The 23,532-nt window shown below is 49.0% G+C and overlaps 1 protein-coding gene across 6 annotated transcripts in view; it reads left to right on the top strand.

Annotated features, from left to right (window-relative positions):
• Window positions 1-6,074: 6,074 nt before the first annotated feature.
• Window positions 6,075-23,532, top strand: part of COL13A1 (collagen, type XIII, alpha 1) — a 197,571-nt gene continuing 180,113 nt past the window's right edge. For all 6 annotated transcript variants that reach the window (XM_006888990.1, XM_006888991.1, XM_006888988.1 and 3 more), the window contains exon 1: window positions 6,075-6,883. In XM_006888990.1, the coding sequence (XP_006889052.1) occupies window positions 6,590-6,883 (294 nt within the window). In that variant the 5' untranslated portion in view covers window positions 6,075-6,589. The remainder of the gene's footprint in view (window positions 6,884-23,532) is intronic.

Below are 23,532 nucleotides of genomic sequence, written 5' to 3'. Positions count from 1 at the left end.
TGGAGAAGAAGACTGAGTATCCCATGGACTGCCAAAAGAACAAACAGCTAGGTCTGGAGGAAGTACAACCAGTGTGCTCCTTAGAGGCAAGGATGGTGAAACTTCACCTCATGTACTGTGAGCATCTTGTCAGGATGGGCCAGTCCTTAGAAAAAGACATCGCGCTGCAAAAAGGTAGAAGGTCAGAGGAAGAGAGGAAGACCCTCAAGGAGATAGACTGACACAGTGTACCAATGAACTTACACATAGTGGAGATGGTGAGGATGGCACAGGACAGGGCAGGGTTCAACTCTGCTGCTCAAAATCCTGCTATGAGTTGAAGTTGACTCTAGCAACAACCTCTCAGACATTCCAGTTCAACTCTCATTGGCCAAAACTGGGCCACTTGCCCATCTCTATCCCAGTCAGTATAAAATTACCTGGAGAGATGAGTGGTGCTAATTGATCACATATTCTATGGCCAGGTGTAGGGTCAACCCTAATAGAACCACACAGACTAGGAATGGGAGGGCTTTCCTGAGGAAACTGAGCCACAGTTATTAGGAAACAGGGAAAGAGGCTACAGGCAGATATAACAAGTGTCTGCTCTCCTGTGACTATACAAGGTGATTCTGATGTGAGCCCTGGCTCAAACAGCCCAGCAGAGGAGCTGGGACTCTTGAGGAGGTTGTGCCACCCTTTCTGACATGAGGAGAGAAAGAGAAGTGCTCAGGGAAGACTGAAATGCGGGTGGCGAGAGGAGGTGGGACAGCAGAGCCTCAGGCGCTAGGGTGGCGAGGGCTTCAGGAAGAGAAAGTTCAACACAAGGGCACAAGAGAAGTGGAGTTCTGTTTGATAATACTGGGCTTTGTGACCTGGGTGGAATTTTAGGGTGCAGAGAATAGGGATGTGAAGAGGGACCTTCCTAGCAGAGGGTCCAGAAAGAGAAACATGTGGAGATAGATAACCTCGAGCATGTGCAGGAACAGCACAGAGCACATGCACACGAGGATCACATGCAGCGCATGCATACGGAGATGGCATGGAGCGCATGCACACAGGGACAGCACATGGACACGGGGCCGCACGGAGTGCATGCACACGAGGACCGCATGCAACGCATGCACACAGGAATTGTCTCTTGGCTTCCCTTCCTGGTACCCATGATCTGCCTTCTTACTATAAAAAGAAATCTAATCCTAGGGCATCGTTCTGAATCCCAGGATCCCTGTCCTTCTTTCCGGGATCAGAGAAGGCACTTCCTCGGGGCCTTCGCATGTTTTGTGTGTTTTTCCCTGTCCTAGTTATGCCGTTTGTAGCAGTTGTTTGTGGTCGTGTGCCACCCTCTCCTCCCACACTACATCACAGGCTTCTAGTGGTCGGAATCTTTTCATTAATTTGTCTCTAGCCCCCACCTCTACAGAAAGGGAGACTCAAAAAAATTCAGTTACAGCTTATGTTTGCCTGGGGTAGGAAGTGCTTACCTGAAGGTAAGAGTTTCAGACACTACACAGAGGAACAGCTGGGGGATTCCATTTGGTGTGAAGTCAATTCTGACTCCACCCACCAGCCTTACATAGCTGTAGCTTTGCCAAAGCAGGTTGCCAGGCCTTTCTTCCAAGGTTCCTCTGGGTGGGTTTGATCTGCTAATTTTTCCATCTGTAGGAACGTACTTAAAAGTTCCTATACCCCACAGCCCTGTAATTCATGCTAAGGCCTGCCGCCTACATCCTGTTAATCCCAGCTCTCAGTCAGGAGACTGAGATTGTTAATAGCTTCATTTTTCTTGGCTTCACATTAGACACTTTTGGTACTAGCAGCCAGGAAATGAAAAGACAAATTGTTTTGGGAAAGCCTCCTGTCAGGGACTTCTCCAGGGTACTGAAAAGCAACGATGTCAGTCTGGAGACTAAGGTGTGCCTGATCCAGGCCATACTCTTCACAATTACTTGCTATACATCAGAAAGCTGGGCAATGACTAAGGATGATAGAAGGAGAATTGATACCTTTGAGCTGCAGTGCTAGAGAAGAGTACTGAATATACCATGTACTGCTAAGAGAACAAACAGCTTCAAACCTAGAGAGGGTGAAACCAAGCTACTCCTTGGAGGCAAGGATTCTGAAATTTTGTCTGACATACTTTGGGCATATTGCAAGGAGGAGCCAGTCCTTAGGGAGGGACATCATGCTTGGGGGATAGAGGGACAGTGTAAAAGAGGAAGACCCTGGATGAGATGGATTGACTCAGTGACTGGGGTAATGGGGATAAGTGTGTCAGAGACAATAAGGTTGGTTCAGGACAGAGCAGGGTACAGAGATTTTGCTACTCAATGGAACATAACAACAGCAACAATTGTGAGCCATCAGCTTTCTCTTGGGATTGAAATTTCTTTCTGCCTCACAATCAGGAGCCCAAAGGTAGGGGTCCTTATAACCTGGCACTAAACCCGAACTCACTGCTGTCAAGTTGATTCTGACCTATAGTTACCTTCCATTGGGCTTCTGACATTGTAAATCTTTACACAGGAGGAGGCTTTCCAGCTTTCTCCCACAGAGCAGAGCATGGATTCAAACTGCTGACCTCTCACTAACACTACACTAACTTCCACCACCTAAACTCCTTACCCTGGCACTAACAGACATGATTTCCTAAAGAAAGAAGCAGATGCCAACCTTCTTCCTTCTGGAGAGCCTACCGGATGTCAGGCACTGTATTCACCTTCCAAGCTTAAAGTCATCCCAAATTTAAAAAAAATAGGGCGCTCTGGTGGCCTCGTGGTAAGAAGCTGCAAAGCAATCTCAAAGGCACACAGTTCAATACACCAGCAGCTCCATAGGAGAAGGATGGGACATCTCCTCTCACGAGATTTACTGCCTCTGAAAAACCACTGGAGCGTCAGCTATAGGTTAGTTCCCACTCAACAGTACACAACAACAACAACAACAACCTAAAAATAGGCATCTTTATTAGAAGCTAGTTTATAAATAGGGGGGGAAGAAGGCTCAGAATTGTTATATAATTCTAACATTGTTGAAACTGAGATGTAGACCTGGGTCTTCCCCCCAGAGTCCCTGGGTAGTGCAAATGGTTAGTGTACTCAGCTGAAAGGTCAGAAGTTCAAGTTCATCCAGGGGTGCCTTGGAAGAAAGCCCTAACAATATTTTTCAAAAAAATGAGCTTCTGGGACCTACTCTATCATGGGTCATTATGAGCTGCTGGGAACCCTATAGGGCATATTCTACTCTACCACATGGATCATTACGAGCAGGATTTGTTTTAACCTCTGACTGCATAATCCCCTCTGACACCCGCCTCCCCCAGATGACCCTTGGGTTTGCACATTTCTTTCTGAGGCTGGGGTTCCTGACTGTCTCTCAAGCTAGTGCTGCACCCTCACCTTCAGCTCTAAACCACCGAGGACACCTCAGCTTCACACCTTTTACATTTCGCCACTACACTCCTGAAAAGAAAAAGATCCGCTGTGGAATAAGGAAGGAGTGAAAGGAACACTCGTCAGTTCTTCCACCCCAACTAGCCTATGAGCTGGGAGGGAATGAAGGGCGCAATCTAAGTTCTCTACTCTGGCCAGTTCCTCTCAGTGCAAAAACTCTCCTGCGCCCTCTGGTGGTCGTCAACACCGACGTGTTCTCCCAGGAATATCGAGCTTGCCAACAATTTCATCTTGCTTGAGTTCAATAAACATACCAGCAGTCAGGAAATCTGGAGGCATATAGTACTGGGAAAGTCTACTATCAGGAACTTCTTCAAATTCCTGAAGAGCAATGATGTCAATCTAAAGACTAAGGTGCTTCTGATTCAAGCTATAATCTTTCCAATCATCTGCTGTGTATCTGAGAACTGGACAATTGAATAATGATGATAGAAGAATTGAGGCTGTTGAGTAGTGTTGGAGAAGAATATCCCATGGTCTGACAAAAGAACAAGGAAATATGTCTCAGAGAAAGCGCAGTCAGAGTGTTCTTCAGGGGCAAGGATGATGCACTTCTTACATACTTTGGGCATGTTTCTAGGAAAGGCTGTTCCTTGGAAAGGGACATCATGCTTAGAAAGGTGGAGGGTCAGTAAAAGGGAGGAAGACTCTCAATGAGGTGGACTGACACAGTTACTGCAGCAATGAGATGAAGTGTGTCAAAGATGATGAGGATGGCACAGTATAGGGCAGGGTTCAGATCTGTTGTTCAAAGGGTTGCTTATTCGACAGCATTGCATAACAACAACATGGTGTCTAGACTGTAGGGAGTTGTGCTGCTAACTGAAACCCCTGTCATTCAACTGACTCAATCCCACAATCTCCTCCCAGGTGATTCAGCGGACATCTGCTGAGGGACAGCAATACGTTGAGCAGAATTGGGACAGCTCATCATGGACGGAGAATGGGGTGCTAACTAATCTGCTAGGAACCATTCAGTAAATGCTAGAGCTGGGGCTGGAAATCAGACCTCCTGATGCCCCACTGCTGCACATAACAACATCTCTGTGCTGGTTGCCCAGCAGTTGTACTGTTAGAATTATTATAGGGTTTAGTGATAAAGAATTGTGCTGCCAAAACTTAGTTCAAATCCACCAGCTGCTCTGTGAGAGAATGATGGGCAATTTACTGCCTCTGAAAATTCTCTGGAGGTTCAGCTATGGGTTGGTTCCAACTTGATGATACACAACAGCAATGCTACAAATTCAGTACTTCTATGAAAGGTGCCCCAATACACTATATTTTTATAAATAAAAAAAAGTTTATTTTATGTTGGTTTGTTTACAAAGTTTGTATACTTTGTGTTTTACACTATCCTTTATTCACATTGTGTTTCATACAATCATTCCCATTCAGTATATTTTATACAATTAGTCTTCATTGAACTATGCCCACCATTAATTTCTCTGTCTTTCCAGATCTTTCCCATTTCCTTTACTCACCCCTCCACCCCAGTACAATATTATATGTTACATTCCACCTAGCAATGTAAAAGCTCATGCTGGGACACACTACAGTGTAATTACAGGAACTCTCTCCCTCATTTCACCTTTCAATGGGGGGCAGCCTCTTCTTCTCAACCTGGAGCCCCTGGGAGGGAGGTTTTTGAAAGAAATCCCACCACCTCACTTGCAGAAATGCCTAGAGGTGCAAGGAGATAGGGCCTTTAGGGCTACTTAATGTGGGAGAGGTGACAAGAGGGAGGGGCTGACAGGAAACTGCAGAGGCCTCCCAGCCACCAGCTTCTCTCTCTCCCCCCCCCTCCCTCCCTAGCTACCTATCCTTGAATATAAGAAACAACAGTAGGAGGTGCGCTATCAGGAAAGAATAAGACTGTAGCCTGGATAGAGGATGGATGTGGGTGGATATTGCTCACCTTTCAAGGAAGGTGCAGGTTGGAAATTTGAGGCAGGTGGACTCCACAGCACAGGGATTAGACAAGACTCAGAACAACGCGGAGGCCCTGGCATTGACAGGCAGCCTGGAATAGATCCTGCAGCTCGCTTTCACCCTTCCGAGCTTTATTACGTCTAGGTCCTGACAGTCGGGTGCTGCTGACCCCCAAAGTAGTGACTCTCGCTCTACAGCAAAGATGTACCGGGGGGGGGGCGGGGGAGGCTGCTGGCCGCTGCAGGACTCCATCAAGGAGTCGCAGGAATGAAAGGCTGGGGATGGGATGGCATCTGGGAGGCCACGGGGTTACGATATTGCAATTCAGGCCGTGGAGCCCCATCAGATGCCCTGACCCGCAGCTCAGAATGGTCCCAGGGAGGGCTTTGCCAACTTGCCGAAAAAGGGAGAGGTGGCCGGCCCCGTGGCTCAGAGAAAGACAAAATGGGACCTTAGTGTGAATGTGGGGGAAAGCAGAGAAGAGTGAGTCCCAACTCCACTCCACACCCCCTTCCTGCCTATAAATAACCCCAGTGTCACTTCAAAGGGGACCGGGAGCTCGGGAGAGGGGCTCTGGGGGCCGGCGGGCTGGGGCCCAGGGGCTCGCACACCACGCCCCCCACCCAGAGCGAGTTTGCATAAATAAACAAATCGCGGCCGCCAGCCCCGCAGGAGGTGGGAGGGGAGGAGGAAGGCGGGAGAGATTAGTTTGGGAAGTAGCGCGGATTGCTCATCCGATCCGTGCAGCCACGGCCGCTGTGTCAAGTTACAGAGGCGCCGGAATCGGCCCCAGCGCTCCACCTCTGCCCAGGGGGCCCTCCATGTGCGCCCCTGTGCCCCAGGACTGACACTGGCTCGCCGGCAAGACGCGAGTCACCGGGAAGGACCTACAGCGCGGAACCAACTCGAGGACGTTGCTGGTACCAGAAGGAAAAGAGGAGGCAGAGTGGAGAGCCTGCTAGATCCCCCAATATTTCCTGGATTTGGAACGTTCTTCGAAATAACTTTTCTCACTTTGGTGCCCCCCTGTTACGGCTGGGGTGTGTTTTCGTCTTTTGCGCCCCTGCTGCTGACTTCTGCGTCCGCCCGGCCCGGAGCAAAGGAAAGGGACGTTTTCCAAAGCCACAACCCTTTCCCCCTGCCGCGCAATCAGGGTCGCGCCTTTAGGCAGCGGCTGGCGCTTTTATTTATTCTATTTATTTATTTATTGGTTCTCGAGACTTGAGGAGATGGTGGCCGAGCGCGTCCGCAAAGCGGCAGCCGCCGTTGCCCGCGCCCCCGGGGAGCTAGGCGCGCCCGGCACGGTGGCGCTGACGGTGGCGCCGGGCGAGCGCTGCGCGCGCCTGCCGAGCGCGGGGTCGTGCGGGCTTCTGGCAGTGGCCCTGTGCTCACTGGCGCTCAGCCTGCTAGCCCACGTTCGGACGGCGGAGCTGCAGGCCCGGGTGCTGCGCCTGGAAGCCAAGAGCGGGGAGCAGCAAACGGAGACGGCTATTTTGGGAAGAGTCAACCAACTGCTGGACGAGGTCTGTGCTCTTTGTTGCTGGCTTGTGTCCCTCCCCACGGCGCCCCCTCGCGCAGCCTCTAAAGTCTTGGCCAGAGGGTGCCCATGGGCGCTCGCTCTACACGCTGTCCGGTGCGAGGCGGGCTCGCTCCAGCTGTCTGTCGTAAGGCTGAAGGGCAGAGACAAACGTGACCCCGCTCGGGACCCTGTGGAAGCGCAGGCGGTGAGGACCCGGGCAGGCGCCCTGGTGTCCCGCTCTGGAAGCGCCCTGGGCGCGCGAGGCAGGTGGAGGGAGGCCGGGCGCGCAGAGGCGGGCCAGAGGCTCTTCTCACTCCCCCGCGGCCCTACGCCCACGCGGCGGGACTTGTGCCCCTTGGCCCCGCCTGAGATTTACTGGACCCCCGAGGTCCTCCTTCTTCACCTTTGGGAGTCTGCGCTGCCTTACTTTAAAAGCCATTTTCTGCAGGGAGGAGGATGTGAAGGAGTGGTGTCCTGATGCCTGCTCTTGCACCCTGCCGCTCGGGCCCAGCTGTGTGTCTCCCCTTTACTGACCACATGAGACGCGTCTTATTCTAGAGTCCCTGGACTCCTCTCCAACATGGGGAAAAGGATGCTGAGTTTTCTCTCGTTAATCAAAGTGTTCTTGATTAATAGCCACTGTCTTAAGTTTCAGGAGCCTAGTATCACATTGATTAAAATGCTCTGACTACTGACTTTTAATACTTGATTTGATTTACCCTGGGAGAAAAAAAAATGTTAGCAATCTGCTTCCGTAGTAATCTACTGCTTTGGGAAGCCGCAAGACAGTTCTGCTGTGTCTATGAAGTTGCTATGAGTCAAGATTGGCTTCATGATAATGTGTTGGCTTCTTGTTAGTTTTGTTTGTTTGTTAGTTATTCCTTAAGCCTCTGGAAGTACCCAGAGTGTCACAATCTCTGGGCACATAGACAATACCCTCCCCTGGAAGGAGGACCATGTAGTCTTGTTGATGACACCAGAGGGAAAGCTGGTCAGTGCAAGGGAGAGGCCTGGGCATTCATGGGAATCTGGGTCGCACCTGGGACCCAGGCTCAGGGCAAGGAGTGGAGAGAGGAAAGGGCTGGCAGTCCAAGAAGTTTTGCAACAAGCCCGCCCTGGAAGGTGTGCATGGGAGAAATGGGTGAGGAAGTTCTCTTACTTAGAGGAAGGTGGTGTGAGGCAATGAAAAACAGAGTGATGAAGATTAGCAGGTCCAGGAGTTGTGATCCCAAAACACAGGCAAGTGGTTAGAATCCCTTTTGATTTATGTTGTTATTGTTATTGTTATGTGCCATCGAGTCAGCTACGACTCATAGTGACCCTATGCACAATAGCTCTGAACCCTGCTCTATCCTGAGCCAATCACACTATCTCTGACGCACCAACCCTTATTACCCCAATTATTGTGTCAATCCATCTCATGCAGGCTCTTTCTTTCCTGTACTGTCCCTCGACCCTTCCAAGCATAATGTCCTTCTCCAGAGATTGGTCTCTCCTGGCTATATGCCCAAAGTATATGAGACAGAGTCTCAGAATCCTTGCCTCCAAGGAGCAGCTTGGTTTCACCTTCTCTAGGACAGATCTGTTACTTCTCTTGGCGGTCCATTTTATGTTCAATACTCTCTTCCAGCACCACAACTCAAAGGCAATTCTTCTTCTGTCATCCTTGGTTATTGTCCAGCTTTCTCATGCATAGCAAGTAACTATGAAGATCATGGCCTGGATCAGGCACACCTTAGTCTCTAGGCCAAAATCTTTGCTCTTCAGCACTCTGGAGAGGTGTCTGACAGCAGATTTTCCTAATGCCTTTTGATTTCCTGACTACTGATGCCAAGAGTGTTAATTGTGGAACCAAACAAGATGAACTGAGTCTCTTAACCTATCATGAAGCTGCAATTGGCCCAGTGGTGAGAATCTTAATTTTCTTGATGTTGAGCTCCAGTATAGCCTCTGAAAACCCACTGGAAAGTCAGCTATGCGTCAATTCTAACTAGACTGCAGTGAGTTGAGCTGTGTAATTGGAGACAAATCTCCTAACCCCTCTGAGCTTGCAAAACATGATGATGGGAAGCATCAGATCCCAGCCTGTAGGTGTGGATAGGTGCTATGGCCTTTCTGGTAGCACAGTGAGTTTTCTCAAGTGCTTCTGCCATGCCCCTCTTCTACCTGAACATGCCAAGTTTGTGAGGGTGTGGAGATCACTGCTAGATCGATGTGAGAGCAGCCAGGAACTCTTGAAGGGTTTTGAAGATGACATGTCTCTAGAAAGAATTGTTTTAGGATGAATTAGTTACTCATTGCTGTAGAGTTGGAACCAGTGGGTTTCCGAAGCTATAAATTGCGCAAGAGGAAATTACCTGTTTTCCTCCTGTGGATTCGAACCCCCAGAGAGTTGCTGCCTATGAGTTAGCAGCACGGTTACCAGAGTCGTTTAAGACAGAATAAGGAGGCCGAACAGCAGATTGTCCTTGACTGAGGGTAGACTGAGAGTGGTGAATGTGTTGGTGGCACTTGGAGTCAGTAAGAGAACGAGAACAGATAGGTGTCCCCTGGGAGAGACGCTCCAGGACAACATTGTCCCATAAGGTGAAACATGACTGTGTTTACATGACATCTATACCTAGACCAAGCAGTAGTAGTCTGAACATGCAGCTGAACACCACATGGTTTTAAATTAAGATGTGCATCCAAGCTGTATCATTCCTCCAGACCGATCCAATCTGTATGCCGAGCAAATTGTTCAAGAAGCTGAACTTTATGAATATGGTGTCAGGATTAGAGGAAGACTTATCAACAATCTACTTAATGCAAATGATTCAATCTTGCTTGCTGAAAGTGAGAAGGACTTGAAACACTTGTTGCAGAAGATCAAAGGCTACAGTCTGTGATATGGATTATATCTCAACATCAAGAAAACAAATATCCTCGCCAATAGGCAACATCTTACTTAATACATGGAGAAAATATTGAAATTGTTAATGATTTCATCTTACTTAGATCCACAATCAACACCATCAGTACCCGCAGCTGAGAAATCAAAAGGCCTATTGTACTGGGAAAGTCTGCTATCAAAGATCTCTCCAAGTATTGAAGAGAAAGATGTCAGCTTAAAGACTAGGGTGTGCTCGATTCAAGCTGTGGTCTTTTCAGTCACCTGCTATGTATCTGAAAGCCGGACAATATATAAGAATGATAGAAGAAAGATCGATGCCTTTGAGTTGCGGTGTTGGGGAAGACTGCTGAGTGTCCCATGGACGGCTAAAAAGAACAAACACATATGTCTTGGAAACTGTACTGTCAGAGTGGGTCTTGGAAGCAAGGATGGTAAAGCTTCATCTCACATACTTTAGACATGTTGTTAGAAGAGGCTATTCCCTGGAAAAGGACATCCTTCTTGGAAAGGTGGAGGGATCAGTGAAAGGCAGGGTATCCACATTGAGGTGGATTGACACAGTAACTGCAACAATGGGATCAAGTGTTTCAGAGATGATGAGGATGGCACAGGATAGGACAAGGTTCAGATCTGTTGTTCATCAGGTCACTGTGAGTCAAGATGGCACCTAACAGCAACTGTCATGTGTGACTATATCTTTAAGTTAATGAACTGTTAATAATTAACATCAATTAAATTGAAAATTCAACCCTACTGGACATATTTCTCATGCTCAGTAGCCACTTGTAGCTAGTGGCTACTATGTTGGACAATAGAGATGGAGAACACAGACATCATTATGGAAAGCTCCCTGGGCAGCATTAGCAGCCTCCGGGTCTACACAGATGACTCCTGGAACCCTGGCCCACCTGGGCCTTTTCTTTCCTGGGTGTGCCCTCCCCAGTCTGAGCAAAAGGCAAAGGGGAGCACATCGGAAAGGCAAAGAAAGGAGGCCCAGGGCAGGTGGGAAATCCCTCAGGGAGAAGAGACAAAGCAAAGGAGGGAGCAGGAAATTGTTGTTATAAATTAGTTTGCTGAAATGCATGTGTGTGGGCCTCGCCCTCAAGGGGCAGGCAAGCATGGGTGCTTAGGGGTCCAACTATGTGAACTTGACACAGCAACACCACACCCTGAGCCTGAGCCTCCTGGCCTGGTAAATCCTGCCACCTCTCCCCTCCGAGGGTTCCCTTGAGACCTCAGCAGATGGTGGATGGGAATGTACTCTTTAGAAGTGTCTCAACCCATGGCCATGCTCAGGACCAAGCCAGTGCCATGGAGGGCTGCTGGGGCCTGAGCCAGGCAGTGCTTCTTGGAGTGGGTGGACCTGAGCTAGTCCCTAAAGGATGGAAGACAGGGACTGGGTGGGACAGACCTGGTGAGGCCCATATCCACAGTCCATATTCCTGGAGGCTGGAATGCTAGGTACTTGAAGCTCCTTGTCCCAATGGAAGGATCAGGGGATGATGGAGCTAACAGGACAGGACAGGTTGAGGTGACCACTGGGAGAGGAGGCCTGGGAGGAGAGCTGGGCAGAGATGAGCAGAAGGAAGGCCCATCTTGGAACCAAGCCACTGGTCAGGGCCCGGGGGGCTCCATGGGAATCTGAAGTGTGGTTTCTAGTCCTCAGACCCCAGCTCTTCCCCCATCCAAGTCTCTCCCTGTGGTCTACAGCCCTTAACGAGCACTTTGGCTGCTCCTTATTTGGGTTCCTAGCTTTGGAGAAATAAACTGGAATGTCCCAACTGGTGGAAATCACATGTCACCTCAGCCCCAGGGTGGATGTAAAATGAAAAAGAAGAGGGTGGAATTTAAAATAGTGGGGTCCATCCTATGGGTCCAAACTGGAGCAGCGGTGGGCACCCACAGGCGCCTGGAAGATGAATTTTAAGGAATGCCAAGGATATTCCAAACAAACAAACAAAATAAAACAATTCAAGTTGATTTCACCTCATAGTGAGTCCTGGTATGCAGTGTCAGCATTCAGAGGGATTTTAATGGCTGGCAAGCAGATTACCAGGAATTTCTTTTGAAGTGCCTCCCAGGGGTTCAAACTACTAACCTTTTAAATAGTAGTCTAGATAGTAATGAGTGCTTGGGCCATTTACACTACTCAGGATCTCCTGGTGGACTCTTTGTTAATTTAATAATGAAAACAGCTATAACAGAAATGTCTCACGTTGGTAGTCTGTGGACTGGGACTCCATGCCATGTGCGCTGCTTGCTTATGTCACTGGGTCCTCACCACTTTCCCTGGCGGACAGAGAGCTCTTCATTTGGAATAACTATTTGATGATGCTGGTTAATAAGTTTTGCTTTGCTGTGATTTCTTGGGTTGTGACATACAGGTTGGTATGAACTGTAGATAAAACGAGGGAGAGTTGTTACAGCTTCCCAGTGTGAATAAAAGCCTTTAAGCTGGCAGATCATTAGAAACCTGTCTCCCTCGCTTATAGATCCATTCATATTTTTTGGAGGTTTTCAGAGACTACAAATTGCACAGTAAGGGTTTGCCCATCTTATTCTCAAGGGAGTCTCTTTAAATATCCACCTCTCATAGGAAGGTGATAAGGAAAAGAATAAACACATCTGAAAAGAATAAACACATCTGAAAACAACAAACCATCTGCTTAAAGCACACCTTCACACCTTTGTCCATTCCCAGAAAGACAGCCTCGTCCCTTATTCCTAAATGTGTGCTAATGTCCCATAAAAAGCCTCCCAAGCTTTCCTTGCTCTGACTTTCTGCAACATTTCCTAGCTGTGCCAAGCAATTTAGCTCAAAATGGCAAATTACAAAACCACGCCAAACATTGCTAATCACGCAGCAGCACTGTGTAACCCTCTGGGCTGCTTATAATATAAACTTCATTCCCAGTGCTGTTTTCTCATCCTGTCCTTACTTTTCTTTTTTCTCGCTCCATTCCTTCTACCTTTCTATATCAGATGTGTCTGTCTGTCTGTCTTTCTGTGTCAGTCACCTGGATACCACCTTTGGACCAAGATCAGGCAAAAGGTTTAAAGTCATGGAACTTTCTGAAGTCACTCCCCTCCCTTCTTCATATCTGTTTTGCCATTGAGTTGGAATCAACACATAGCTGACCCTCTAGCAGGTTTTCAGAGGAAATTGCATGGGAGGATATTTCTCATCTTTCTTTTGCAAAACAGCTGGTGGATTCAAACCATGTGCCTTTGGGATTGCAGCACAGCTTCTTATCACTAGGCTGGCCACAAGAGATTCTGTCCTCAAAGTTTCATCCTTGTCCTGGTGACAGGCTGCATGTGTCATAGTCTCCAGGGGAAGTTCTACAAACCAGGGTCAGCCTAGGTAGCTGAGGCCCTCGGAATTGGAATTGCTGTGTTAAATGGCAGTGGGCTATCTGAGAAGCCCAGTGGGAGGTTGTGCTGTGCGATATGGATGGTCATCTCTGAGGAAGTGAGAGAGGAGACTACCCAGTGCCTGGTGCATCTCATGCATTTTAACCCAGCTCCCCTGGCCTGGGACCCACAGATGGAGGAGCTAAGGGTAGCAGAAATGAAGGTCACAATGAGTCATCACTGGGACGTCCCTTTGTGCACTCACCAAATCAACCTCTTCAGCCAGACTGGAGAAAAGGAATTCAGATGAAGCCTCACAGACCCTCTTTCCCCTTCTCCAGCTGTTCTACTCCTCCCAGAATCTACTTCTTATTGAGAAGGAAATAAGCAGGTTCCTTCCAGAAAAATTGAGGACCAAGTCTGGGAAAAGGCAGAGAGGGCTACTTCACACTGGAGTCCCCATGCTGGAAACCCCTCCACTTTCATCTCCAAGGCTCTGCTGGGCGCCCTGGACAGAGGTGCTCCCTGGAGAGAAGCTTCTATGACTCAAAGGGTAGACATTAAGCTGCTGGCAGTGGGCACTGCTCTGGACCTTCAAAGGGCAAGAACTAGCTGAGCACAAAGGGATGGAAGTGCTTCCTGAGAGGCTGGGCACACCCTTGGAGGGAACACTAGACCCCTGCTGAAGCAGATCTAAAGCACCTATGACAGGCATTGACTTGCAGGCCCGTCAAAGGTGAGAATATCTGATACTTGCTTTCAGGTAACTTTGCTACAATATCCATTTAAAACTATAAACCAAGCTCATTGATCTTTTACTTAGCACATTAGGACACAGTATGAATAGTTCACCTCCCTGGCTTTCACCGAAGAACAATGGTCTGGGATATGCTCTAGGCCGTGATTTTCAGTGTCTTCTCTCTCTGGGCTCAGTACAGCAAGACTGCAGCCAGCCTTGGTGCATGGAAACTTCCAGACATAAAAGGGTTAGCTTGAACTTGCCGGAACTCTCATAACTGGAAGTGGAAACTGGTTGATAGAAAGGGCCCAGTGCACCCACTTCAAGTGGCATCTCACATACCTGCCACATCTTAGATCTGCCTCTGGGTCAGCCCCTGTCTCTCTACCTGGACGCTAGTGGAGATTTTCCTGAAATACCAAGGTGCAGTCTGCATGAACTGCGCCTCTGCTACTGGCCAGCCAGACCCTTTCCTCCCCATCACTGTCTCACAAGCTTCCCCCACGTAAGCTCTGTCCTTTCCCCTCTCTGTGCATCCCCCAGGATGCTCCCACCCACCTCCCTGTCCCTCAGAAAGACTCATTATTCTCTGTCTCTTAAGTTAAAGTGGGAGGCCTTGCTGCCCCAAAGGACAGATCCTTCTGGAAGAGTCTTCTCAGAGCTTGAAATGGTGCTATTTCCTACTCGGCAGTCACCTGTCAAACTTCAGCTGCTCCAGTGAAGTTTCCTCACTCTGAATGTTCTTCAGGAGATCTGGGAAGACAAAGATGATATGCTCAAGGAGCATTCTGGGAGGCTTAGAGACATGGCAGACCAGTGAGTGGTCCTGTCCCCTCTGGCCTCTCCTCACTCTGTAGAGAGTATTGGAAATAAAGATTTCCATAAGTCCTGTGCTGGACCAGAAACTCCCCATCCCCTGCTCCAAACAGCACCCCTGCTGTTGCACAACCTCAGCGACAGGGTGCTCACTACCTTATACAGCTGCCCGTTCCGTGGATAACCAGATCTCATGAGTGTGTTCATCTTACTGGAACTCCAGATCCAACTCAAAAACTACCTACCACCCTGCATCTCCCCCTGGGGAGTTCAAGTGGTGTAGACCATAGCGAGCTGAGCTGCTAATCCAAAGATCAAGCTTGTCCAGTAGTTTAAATCCACTGGTTTAAAAAAAAATGAAGTCTATGGGGGAGAGAATAGTCTAAAAGTATTATATTTTAGGGCATTATTTTTATCGTAGGAGTATGCAATGAGGGTTGCAGAGTGGATTATATTTGGGGGTAGGGGGTGGGGTTTGGGGAGGTGTGGGGGGGGGGGATTGTGTACCAATGAGGGAGTTTTTCTTTTGCTTTTCAAGGAGAGGAGCAAATGGGGGGGAGGGGGGAGGGGTTTGTGCGGGGAGAAGGGTGCAACAATGAATGAATGGAATCCCAAAATCTCTGTAGGTGTTCATTGAAATGAAAAATAAACAACCTAAATTAAAAAAAAAATCCTCAGGAGAAAGATGGGCAGTCTTCTCCCAGTGAGCTTTACAGCCTCAGAAACCCGATGGAGGGTTTAGATGAGTCAGGAACAACTCCACAGTAGTGAGAGACGAGAGAGGCGTGTTTCCGAAGCATCTCAAACTCAAGGAGTCTCACCTGAGCAGGAAGTCCCGCCCTCCTCCACACCCCCACACCCCCCACATGTCAGCCTCCAGCCCATGGTGGTCCAGGGCCCTGCTGACCTCACTTTCTCAGCTCCCTGAAGGCCTGTCTTCTCTCCAATCCACCTCACCTCCTTACTCCCTAATCCTTCTCTTCTCCCTTGTCCTGCCCCATTCATCACCTGGACAGCAGGCAGGGGGAACATTTCCCCCTTCCCCCTTTATTGTGATAAATAGGGAGCTCTGGTGGCCTAGTCCACAGGGACGTTGATGCTGCTAACCCAAAGGCTGCTCTTCTCTGGTGGTTTGAATCCACCACGAGCTGAGAGAGAGAAAAAGATGGCAAACTCCTCCTGTGCCATTTACAGCCACAGAAAACCTGCTGGAGGGTTAGCTATGAGTCAGGTTCTGTTGAATGGCAGTGAGTTAACTGTGGTAAATAGGACACAGTTGCCAATACTGGTTTTTCATGTATGTGACTTAGTAATGTTAGTTATAATTATTTGTTGTGGGACCATCTCCGACAACCATTGCCAGAATGAAATTTTAAATTACCTACACGCAATCATACAGTCTCCCTGCTCTGAATATTAGTGATGGACCAATGCTCCCAAGCCACAAACCAAATATTTCACTGTGACCCATGTGGCCCCATCCCCCACCCACCTAATGGTTCTCCCCTCATCCAGTCATGTCTGAGAGTGAGACTGCTGGGTTCAAGTCAGCTGCCAGTTACTGGGTCTGTGGCCTTGGGTGTATTGTTTACCCTCTCTGTGCCTAAGAGTTTCTACCTCAGGACTGCTTTAAACTGACTGCTACATCAGTCAGGTAGCCGGAGTTCCTTAAAAGAGCCCAGCCCAACCTGTTGGCGGTTACGTGGGGTGACCTGGGACCTAAGCCAGGCTTCCTGGGTTCAGATCCTGCTTCCACCCTTCCCAGCTACATGTCTGTGTATGTTATGCCACCTTTTTCTGCCTCGCTTTCCTCCTTCGTGAAATGGGTCACTGCGCCCATGAACCTGGCCTGTTTCACAGAAGCTGGTGTTAGAACTCTAAGCCAGATCCCCTGGGCTCTGGTCCTCACCTGGAGAATGCTGGTCAACTTTGCTTCCTTTCAGCTCTCAGCACAGCCTTCACTTCCTCGGATGCACTTCGCAGGATGGCATATGATTGGCTCTCAGCACCTCACCCTCTCACATCCCCTCGCTCCACAGCTCTTGTCAGAGTGCTTATACATATGATGTGTGTGGTTAGGGATTTGCATGTCCCTCCTCAGACTTTAAGAGCCACGAGACAGCCTCCACGTCTACGGGGCCCATAGCCATAGCCCAGGACCTTGAGCGCCCTACATATAGTATCTGCTCCTACCTGTTGGAGGGAAGTGTCTCACACTTCCACCCCAGGCCTCCCGCTCCTGCCCCTCATGCCCATAGTAGGAGCTCTCGCTCGTCTGCTGCAGGTCCCCAAGGCCCTGAGGTCCTGGGTCCTGTGCCAGCCAGGCTCTCACCCATGTCTGCACGAGGGTCCAGCTCCTCGACTCCTGTGAGGCAGCATCAGGCCTGTAGGTTAGCTAGAAGGAAGGACTTCCTCCCAGGGAAGCTCAGACAGAACCCTAGATCTTTTTGATCTGACTTGAGACTTACAGGGCTGGAGGCCTCATCTGACTGTGGTCTGTCGACAAGGGGCAGAGGCTGCAGCGTCCGGAAGACCCTCGGGGCCGCTGTGTCCTGGTCCTGAGATTCTGTGATGAGTTGCCAAGTCCTTTGCACAAAGAGTGGGAAGAGATGGTCCCTCGGGCCCCATGGCACCCCTCCCAGGCCCTCATCACAGACCCAGAGCAGACCAGCCCAGCCCAGTCACCCTCCGTGCTGCCTGTGTGCCCTGGGGCATGTGGCTGCACTGAGGCCCATCCCTCTACCAAGCCTCTTCTGTGAAGCTGGCCCTGTCCTGTTGTCCCAGGAGGAGGCCCTCTCAGAGCCAGCACCAGTCATCCTCCTGGTTATGTGCCTTGCTCCAGAGCAGAAGGACCCATCTCCCCAAATTCCACCAAAGTCTTCCTGTCCTGAGACTTAGGACTGAATCCCAGAGCACAGACCTAGTAAGTGATTAGGTTCAAGTGCGGATCAGAGGCTCAAACAGTGGCCTTTGCCCTAAAGGACTGGCTCAGTCTGTAGCCAGGTGACCAGCCAGTGACAGTTCTGATATAAGAGGAGAGAAAGGACTCTCAGAGCCAGAATCCAAACCCCACTCTGTACCAGGCATTGTTATCTCTGCAGTGATTTGGGCACAGGAGCTTTACCTGGTGTGGCCATTTCCATGGACAACTTCTCTTTACGGTTCTAGATCTCAGGGTCAAAGGGCAGGGCTACATGGAGACGACCCTCATGACTTCTTCCTGGAAGAGGGGTGTCTGTGTATTTCCAGGAGGGGAGGGCCATGCCGAGTGCAGGAAACCTGATCGCCTGTTGACAGTGGTGCACATATTGCAGCTGGCCCAACAGAGCCATGCCAGCCTCACTGTGGCAGGTGGAAGGAGGCTGGGCTGGCACTTGCTCAAGAGAAGAGTGGCCTTCACCTGGCCACCGAGAAAAACACACTGGCACAGCAGATGGCCACTCTTCTTTCACACCTGGACACTTCTTTTTGTTTTCTATCCTCATCTCATTTTATTCTTCCAGTTGCAATTTAGGGAATAATTAACGTTATACCCATTTTATAGGTGAAAAAGCTGAGGCCCAGAGGGATCTCTCTCTTGCCTCCAGCACAATGGACACTCCTATCTGTAGCTAAAGCCTCTCTCACTTGTAAGCCCTATATTTAATAATGTTTCATTAGTGTTTGTGGTTTTCTCTGCCAATCCCAAGTAAAGTCAAAGCTCTTCCCCAGCCTCCAAAGTCAGGTGAGCTGTAAAAGGAGATATAAATGAATAATATTGAAAATTGGCGATTAACTTACTTTCTACCCAACTGTGGATAATGTGAGCACAGGGTCTAATAATAAGTGCTATATAAGTGCTATATGTATAGCTGTTATTATCTGTATTACTTACTATTTAACAATTGCACCAAACGTTAGACATGTTGTTAGGAAGAACCAGCCCTTTGAATAAGATGTCATGCTAGCAACAGTCAAGGGTCAGTGACAGAGAGGAAGACCATCAACGTGATGGATTGACACAGCGGCTGTAACAGTGGGTCTAGGTGTATCATGGATCCCAAGGATGGCACAGGATAGGGCGAAGTTCTGATCTGCTGTTTATTATGAATCAGTTGACTCAGCGGAACCTAATAACAACAGTATCGATGAGTGTTTCATGATGTGAAAGGCACATTCATCTACATTAGTTAATTCTGTCACCACAATAACCCTTAAGAGATGGGCAGGCATTTTGCAAATGAGAAAATTATTTCCTAAGGGGGAAGGAACAAGTTCAAGGTCATGGCTGTAGACTGCAAAGCTCAGCTGGCCCCTCCTCTGGGCCCTCTCCCTTAACATGGGACCTCCCACTACCCCTCCATTACAGTGACCCCATGTGAGCTGGGCCCTTTAAGAACCTTCTGCCTGAAACTCAGGAGGGAGTGGCCCCTAAGCTGAAGCCCCTGGCCAAGCTGCATTCTCTGGGGGGAAGCTAGTAGCCACCTGGCATTTTCCCTTTGATACTGATACAGGCATTTTAATAGCGGTGATGGTCAGGCGGGTGATGTTTCAGTGCTGGCCACTCAAGCATTCCAGGAGGCCCTACTGCCACTGGGGGGCCAACCAGAAAGCTACTCTGCTGGGGGGCTGGGGGTCCTTCTGAAAGCCTTAGCCTGAGGGTAGACTTCCCACTGGGGTCTCATACTACGATTCCTTAGGGGCCAGTGAGAGAATCTGGCCAGGGAAGGGTGCTGTGGGAGGCCTGGTCATCTGAAAGGAGCTGTCATCCTTTGTATCATCTGCTTGTCACCATGAGAAATGGCCCAGGTTGTTAGATCATTCCAGTGTGCAAGAGAAACCAGGAACCCTAAACTTGAAGTGAAATCTGATTTGTAAAGTATTATTGAGCCCCTGGAGTCACAGCAGCAAATGAAATAAACCACATGATTCACGTCCGCATGGCTGTATGCCCATTCTGTGATGGAGGTGGTAAGTGACAAAGCCAAAATAAAAATAAACCCCAGAAGTCCTAAGGAGGAAAATAAAGCAGGAAGAGGGGAGAAGGAGCAGCTTATTGGAAGATGGGGGTGCAAGAGGAAGGACACCCCAGGTAGCTGGCAGCAAAAAGAGCCTCCAGGCTAAGGAAGTAGTAAATGCAAAGGCCCTGAGGTAGGAGAGCACCTGACACGTGTAGGAGCGTGCAGACGGCCTGTGATGGACAGTGCATGTGAAGGGAATAGTAGCTGAAGTCAAAGGAGGCAAAGAGGCGAAGCAGGCAAGGCCTTGGATGCCACTATGAAGTTGGCTTGTACTCTGAGCAGGATTCCAGGCTTTTGAATGCAGGAGTGAAGGGATCTGCTTTAATAACAGCCACGTGGCTGCTATACTGTGAATGGTCTGTCTTGTGGCATGGGCAGAAGCAGAGGCATTTATTAGGGGGTTATCAGAGTCATGGGCCTGAAATAATGTGACTTGGACCAGGGTGGTCGTGGTAGAAGCAAGGGGAAACTCTGGTGTGTCTGGAAGGCAGAGAACAGGAGTTGCTGGCTGATGAGGGAAGAGAGAAAGTGAGGTGTCAATGATGATTTCATACTTTTAAAAAATTAAATGCTGAGCACCTCAAGAAAACACTCATTAAATGTCAATTTCTCCAGTGTCTTATTTCTGTGACTCTGATGACTTCAGCATTCAGATGCTTCAGTTTCCTTCCAATGCTCCTGGCTCCTGGGTTGGTTGTTCTAGTCCAGGCAGCTCTCCTGAGCTCCCGGTTTCCACATGCCTGTCAGGTACCTCCATCAGGGAGACCCCCAGGCTCCTCAAACCCCCTTATCCCAACAAACCTCGTCATCTCCATGATAAGCCTGATCTTGTCTCAAGAGCAGCATCTCTGCAGAGTTTGGCTGCTGCCCTGACCTCTTTATCCCCTATCCCAGGTCCTGCTCCTTTACATGTCTTTTCCCTTCACCTGCTTCACTCCATCATTGATGTTGTTATGACATGTGGTCACATCGACTCTGAGTCATGATAACTCCATGTGCCACAGAATGGGTGATGTTGCCCAGTCCTGGACCTTTTTCATGGTCGATGGCATGTTTGAGTCCATTGTTGTGGTCATTATGTAGCACCTGACAACTTAGGGCACTTGTCATCCAGTATCATTTAAAACCATGTTCCATTGAGTAAGGTTTTCACAGCCTCATTTATGAAAGCAGATCCCCAGACTTTCTTCTTAGTTTGGAAGCTCCCTTGAAATTGATCCCCCATGGGTGATTGTTGATAGTGGTTGAAATTACCAGTAGCACCATTTCTAATCATTGGATGATGGACTGACAGACAGGTGGTGGTCTGCCCATCACACTGCTCCGCTTGTGGTCCAGACCACCAGCATCCCCCAACTAGACAGGTGATCGCAGCAGCCCCAGGGTGGAAGCCTGGTCTTCACCCTTCTCTACCTCTGCTTGCCTCACTCCTGCGGCTGTGTCTTGTTCTCCATCTGTCACAGTCTTTCAATTAGTAGGAGCTCAATCAGTGTTGGATTGTTCGATTGATTGATTGAAATAATTGAATGCAAATTGAAGGCCCTGGACTTTAAGCACTCAGTGGCTTGCTTCCTTGGGGCAATCAATTCTCATTCTCTCTCTGGATTTCAATCTCTGATTGTAAAATGGAACTGATTTCTATCCTACTTGTTGCACAGGGCAAGATGAAGGCTCAGAAAATGTGAAAATCCCTTTCCCTGTTTCGGGTCAAGGGCAGGTTTTGTAGGCAGGTTTATGGGGCCAACAATAGACGGAGTGGAACAGAATTGGACAGAGGGAGAAGTTAAATGAAGATGTATTCACAGCAGAAGCCTCAGCCATGCTGTGGGAAGCTCTGGAGCCATGCTGGCCTTTCACACTTACCTCAAATTGACAGGAGTCTTTATACTCTAACATCTGTAGTGAACTGCCCCAGCAGCAAGTTGGTTGAGAGTTCCCTCTGGCTGAGAGCAGTTTCAATAGAAGGTCATGACCATCAGCTGCTGATACTTGCAATAGCTAAGAAGTGAACACATTGACCCTGGAAGGGAGATCTGGACAGCACACCAGAGGATCCTTTACAGCCTGCAGGGTTGTGTGCTGGAACCCTGGGGCATCTGTGACAGGTTCCTGACATGGGTGGCTGGCTCCCTGAGGCATCTCCAGGGCTCTGGGGTTGAGTAGATGATATTTTATGGGATCCACGGGGGGCTCTGGGACTGCCCCACAGCATCTCCCAGGGCCCCATGGTTGGGTGGATGACATTCCAGGGACCGTTACCAACTCTGGAGCTGTGTGACTGTGACTAAAACAAAAACTCAACCCACTCTTGTTGAGTCTGACCAACAAGTAGCTGACACTCCTATGAATTTTCAAAGGCTATAAATCGCACAGGAGGAGATTGCCCTTCTTTCTCCTGCAGAGCAGCTGGGGGATTTGAAGCTGCAGAGGCTCAACCTTTGGTTAGCAGTGCAATTCTCTATGCCATCAAAGCTCCCTATGGCTGTGAATAAACAGTGCAAATACTAGGCTTCTGAGCCATTAGAAATTCCTCATGATATCAATCCCTAAGACTCAGGGCATATGTTTCTCTTGTGAGCTTCCTTGAGGGGCGAAATATATTAGCTGTGAGGAAGCATGTTTGAGAGAGGTGTTGAGAGTGGCCAAGTTGTCAGCCTGAGAACTCAGGCACCTCATCTGACCACCACCAGCCAGACCAAGGCCCACGGGGGCAGGCCCTCTAGTTTGTCAAGAGAAGTTAGAAATGCAGATATGTGTGTGAATCCACCTGCTTTAAATGATGTTAAAACTTTAATGAAAAAACTCACTGTGGAAACCAAAGAAGACTTAGCTATGGGTCAGTTTGGTCCTGGGCTCTTAACTGCTGTCCTCATATCAGAGTATGACTCTGAGTCCAGCTCTGTCCCTCACTCCCTGAACTGGGCCAGGGTACAGTCTCTTCTCAGTGCTCCAATGTCAGAACCTGTGAAGTGAGTGTAATAGTAATAACATTTCTTGAGCATTTCTTGGGTTTCAGCTCCCAGTCTTTCTAGGCACCCAGCTTTTCAGGACCCTCTGAGTCACACTGGGAGACCAGCCCAGTTAACAGGCCGGGTTAGAGAACTAACTGAAGTAACCTAGACCTTGTGTAGACTTGTTGAACTCTGTGCTCATCCGACCCATCAGACACCATCCTCTCAAGGATGAAGTGAGAGAGAGTCTTTGTATAAAGCACTTAACACACTTGTCTCTGCAGATGCTGGTATTTGTGTTTTCTGCCCGGTGTGACCCATTTATAAGTATTTGCCCATTCACCACCATGATAACGACAACTTTATTAAAAAATATTTTCTTTTATATTGATTTGCATACAAAATTCATATCCATTGTTTGTCATTCACGTACACTGTGCTTCACACATTCCTTCATTCACACTGTGTTTTACACAATCATTCATGTGGCAACCTTTTGAGGCTTAAGAGGTGTCTTACTTAGCTTGCTGCTGCCTCCTTGTTGCTTCTTGGACTGGCTCAGGGCTGTTCAAGCTGAGGAGGGAGAGGTTTGGTGGCATTTGGTGGCAGGGTACAGAGGACTTTCCCAGCCCCCACGTCCCACTCCTCCCAGTAGAATGGGAGGGGACAGGGGAGAGCCCACAGCAGGGTAGGACGTCTGGCTCTGTGAGGGACACCAGAAGAGACACTGCCCCTGCCCTAGGATCCACTGAGACTGGAAGCAATTAGCAGACAGCAGGGAAAAGCAAGTCATCTTGGGCCTGAAGAGGGTGTAGGGAGGCCATAACAGGTTTATAGGCTCAGTGATTGGGGTGGGTTTCTTTAAAGACCACAGGCTCTGAGATGCACATTCTGTCTGCT

The sequence above is a fragment of the Elephantulus edwardii genome, unplaced genomic scaffold (genome assembly GCF_000299155.1).
Source record: "Elephantulus edwardii isolate Elephantulus edwardi_28Jun2011 unplaced genomic scaffold, EleEdw1.0 scaffold00074, whole genome shotgun sequence".
Taxonomy (NCBI): domain Eukaryota; kingdom Metazoa; phylum Chordata; class Mammalia; order Macroscelidea; family Macroscelididae; genus Elephantulus; species Elephantulus edwardii.
Note: the sequence above shows the minus strand (reverse complement) of the source record. Positions and strands in the feature narration are given on the sequence as shown.